Here is a 2,708-nt window from a genome sequence, read left to right as displayed (position 1 = left end):
TCCCAGAGAAAAGTGCCTCCGCCGGGGTCCGGTTAGAGATCAGGGAGGGGGAAAGAAACCTTTTAATGAGGCAAATAAAATGTTTTTCTCTTAAAAGGTGCAGAGGCTGCAGCTGCTGTGGTCATCAAATCCATTTTGTTTGCTTTGTAGGTCTGCCGGACTCGATCAGCAAAAACAATTTCCAAGTTAGCCTACCACAGCGGGGTGGTGATCGTGAAGTGTCCTGGCTGCGGGAATCACCACGTCATAGCCGATAACCTGGGCTGGTTTTCAGACCTGGAAGGGAAGAGGTAAGTGTGCCGGCAAGGGGCAGGGACTGCGGAGCTATAACGGGATCCTCCTGCGCCCGTATGTTATTGCTTGGATGCTATTAAAATGTGGTTCAGAAAAAGCCAAAGTTTTTGCTGAGTATAATTCAGTTTCATCCGGTTTCTTAAAGCAGACAATCTGAGCTTTATAATCTCCTGTAATTTGAAGTCACTACCTAGGATCCAAATGAAGGGTGTAAAGCTGCAGCAGAAGCTGTGTGATACACAGGCGTCCTTGGCGGTGCCAGCAGGTGAATTACTGCCTGTGAGGTTCTTCTGTTCTTCCTCAGCCTTTGTTAGATCACCACTCGCTTCCCTGGCTAAGTGTTTCAACCATGTAGACTCATGTGTTGCTGAATTTCAATGATTTCTACCTCCCTTAGATACTTCTAAAAGTCTCAGTTTAGCTGTAATTGCTAAATTACTGATCCTAATGAATGAAAATAATCCCAGAAGGTTTGAGTGGTTTTATTTGCTTCCCCAACACTTTATGGAGAAATACCATGGTGGTGCTCCTTCACTGTGTGGAAGAGCAAGCCTGTGCTTGACTCTTAGGTCTGACCTTTGCTGTGGTGTCACTGTTGGTTTTCAAATCGCTGTTAAGGAATATCGAGGAAATCCTGGCAGCCAAAGGGGAGAAGGTGAGACGTGTGGCTGGTGAGGAAGCCCTGGAACTGCTTCTGGAAAACTCGGCAGATACTGGGTCTCAAGGTCAGCCCACGGAGGGAGAAAGCGGGGAAGCCCCCCAAGAGACTGGCGGCAAGGGACAGACCTGACAAATGGGATTCGTGGTGTTCTGCTGATGGCAGGAGAGACTCTTAACTTTTATTCCCTGATTTCAGTGGTCTGTGATTAAAATAAACTCGGGCATTGGTTGTTCTCTGTTGTGTGTCTTGTGTAGTTTTGCCTTTGATCAAGCTAATGTTTTTAGAGATGGAGCGCTGATATTTTTCCTGGTACTTGTTCTGCTGACTTTAAGGCAAGTCTTGGTGCTTCAGCAGCGTCAGGAGCCCTGCTTTGTTCTGTGCTGAGAGGAGAGCCAGTAATTTTTTGTCTGTGTGCTTTGGCCTAGGGAGGTGCAGCTGGAGCTGGAGCCACAGCTTTAGTGCTTTAGCAATGTCTCCTGGCCTTGCCCAGGTGTTGCGTGGCAGCAACTCATTGTGGAGCTCCTGGAGGTGCCTCCCATGGCAGAGCAGCTGAGCAGAAGAGGGAATTGGTACCACCTGAGGAGATGGGCCCTGACCTGTGTGGGTTTGCAAAGCCAGAACGACGCTGCAGGAAGGTCAGATCACAAGCTCTTACTGCAGTTGCTTACGTGCTGCTTTTTTCTTTCCCTTCCCATCTTCCTGATTTTCTGTGCCCCTTGTGTCAGGGCTGAAAGTCTTCTGTATTTGTGGGTTATGGCGTGAGCCGCCCTGTGGGAGCGTCACCCCCGCACTTGGAATCCCACACAAGGCGATGAGTTGGCGAGCGGCGTTGGGGTTATGCAGCCTCCTTGTTGGTGAGAGGGAGGATGGGTGTGAAGGGCTGTTAATTAGTCTTTGTGAAGCATATTGGAGATAAGTGGAGCACCTAGAAAGTTGTCTTAAGAGTTTCTTGACAGATACTGCTGCATGTTAAGATCAGAAGAAAAAAATAATAATTTAATAAATGAAAAATGTAGGTGTTTACCAGCATATAACAGTCAAGTAGTGATGAATCAGGCAGTGAGGTGATCATACTGCTCTTTGTTAGGACTGACTTCTGCCTGCATGAAAGCTTAACTTCTCTCAAGGTCCGTTAGCCTGAAGTAGAGTGAAGTATCTTACGGTTTTAAATTTGCAATCAAAGAATAATTCAGGTTGGAAGAGACCTTTGGAGGTTTCCAGTCCAACCCCCTTGTTCAGAGGGTCTTGTCTTGAATATCTCTAAAGATAGAGATCCCACAATCTCTTTGGACTCCAGTTCTGGTATTTAACCAATCCCATAGGGAAAAAACGCCGACAGCTAACTGAAGCTTCCTGTGTTTCAGCTTGCACCCATTGCCGCCTTGTCAAACACCGTGCACTTCTGAGGAGAGCCTGCATCTCTGTTCTCTGTGCCCTCTCACGAGCGAGCTACAGAGAGCAGCAAAATCCCTCTTGGCCTTTGTGTCTTCAGGCTGAACAAGCCCAGTTCTTTCAGCCAAGCATGTCCAGGTGCGTGTGGTCCTTAATCAGCCAAGTATTCAGTGAGGGCATTGCATGTATTAATGAGTACTAATGAGTTTACTTCATTCATCTGAAGCATTCATAGTGATTTTATAGGTGTTGCATTATAAGCATGGATCAGAGTGACAGAAAAATAGTCATGTTTTCCTGTGATGGAATGGTGTTGAGGGGCAGGTACTTCATCTGTCAGCTGGCTTGTGAGTGTTCAGAT

The 2,708-nt window shown here is 47.0% G+C and overlaps 1 protein-coding gene across 1 annotated transcript; it reads left to right on the top strand.

The window, feature by feature from the left end:
* Nucleotides 1-150: 150 nt before the first annotated feature.
* On the top strand, nt 151-1,084 carry DNLZ (DNL-type zinc finger; the record flags this gene model as incomplete). Its single annotated transcript, XM_009696944.1, has 2 exons — nt 151-290; nt 913-1,084. Coding segments are annotated over 2 exons (312 nt in total), but the record flags the coding sequence as incomplete, so codon positions are not given.
* Nucleotides 1,085-2,708: the final 1,624 nt, after the last annotated feature.

Source organism: Cariama cristata, unplaced genomic scaffold (genome assembly GCF_000690535.1).
Source record: "Cariama cristata isolate BGI_N322 unplaced genomic scaffold, ASM69053v1 scaffold16553, whole genome shotgun sequence".
NCBI classification, from domain to species: domain Eukaryota; kingdom Metazoa; phylum Chordata; class Aves; order Cariamiformes; family Cariamidae; genus Cariama; species Cariama cristata.
This window is presented reverse-complemented; position numbering and strand designations above follow the sequence as displayed.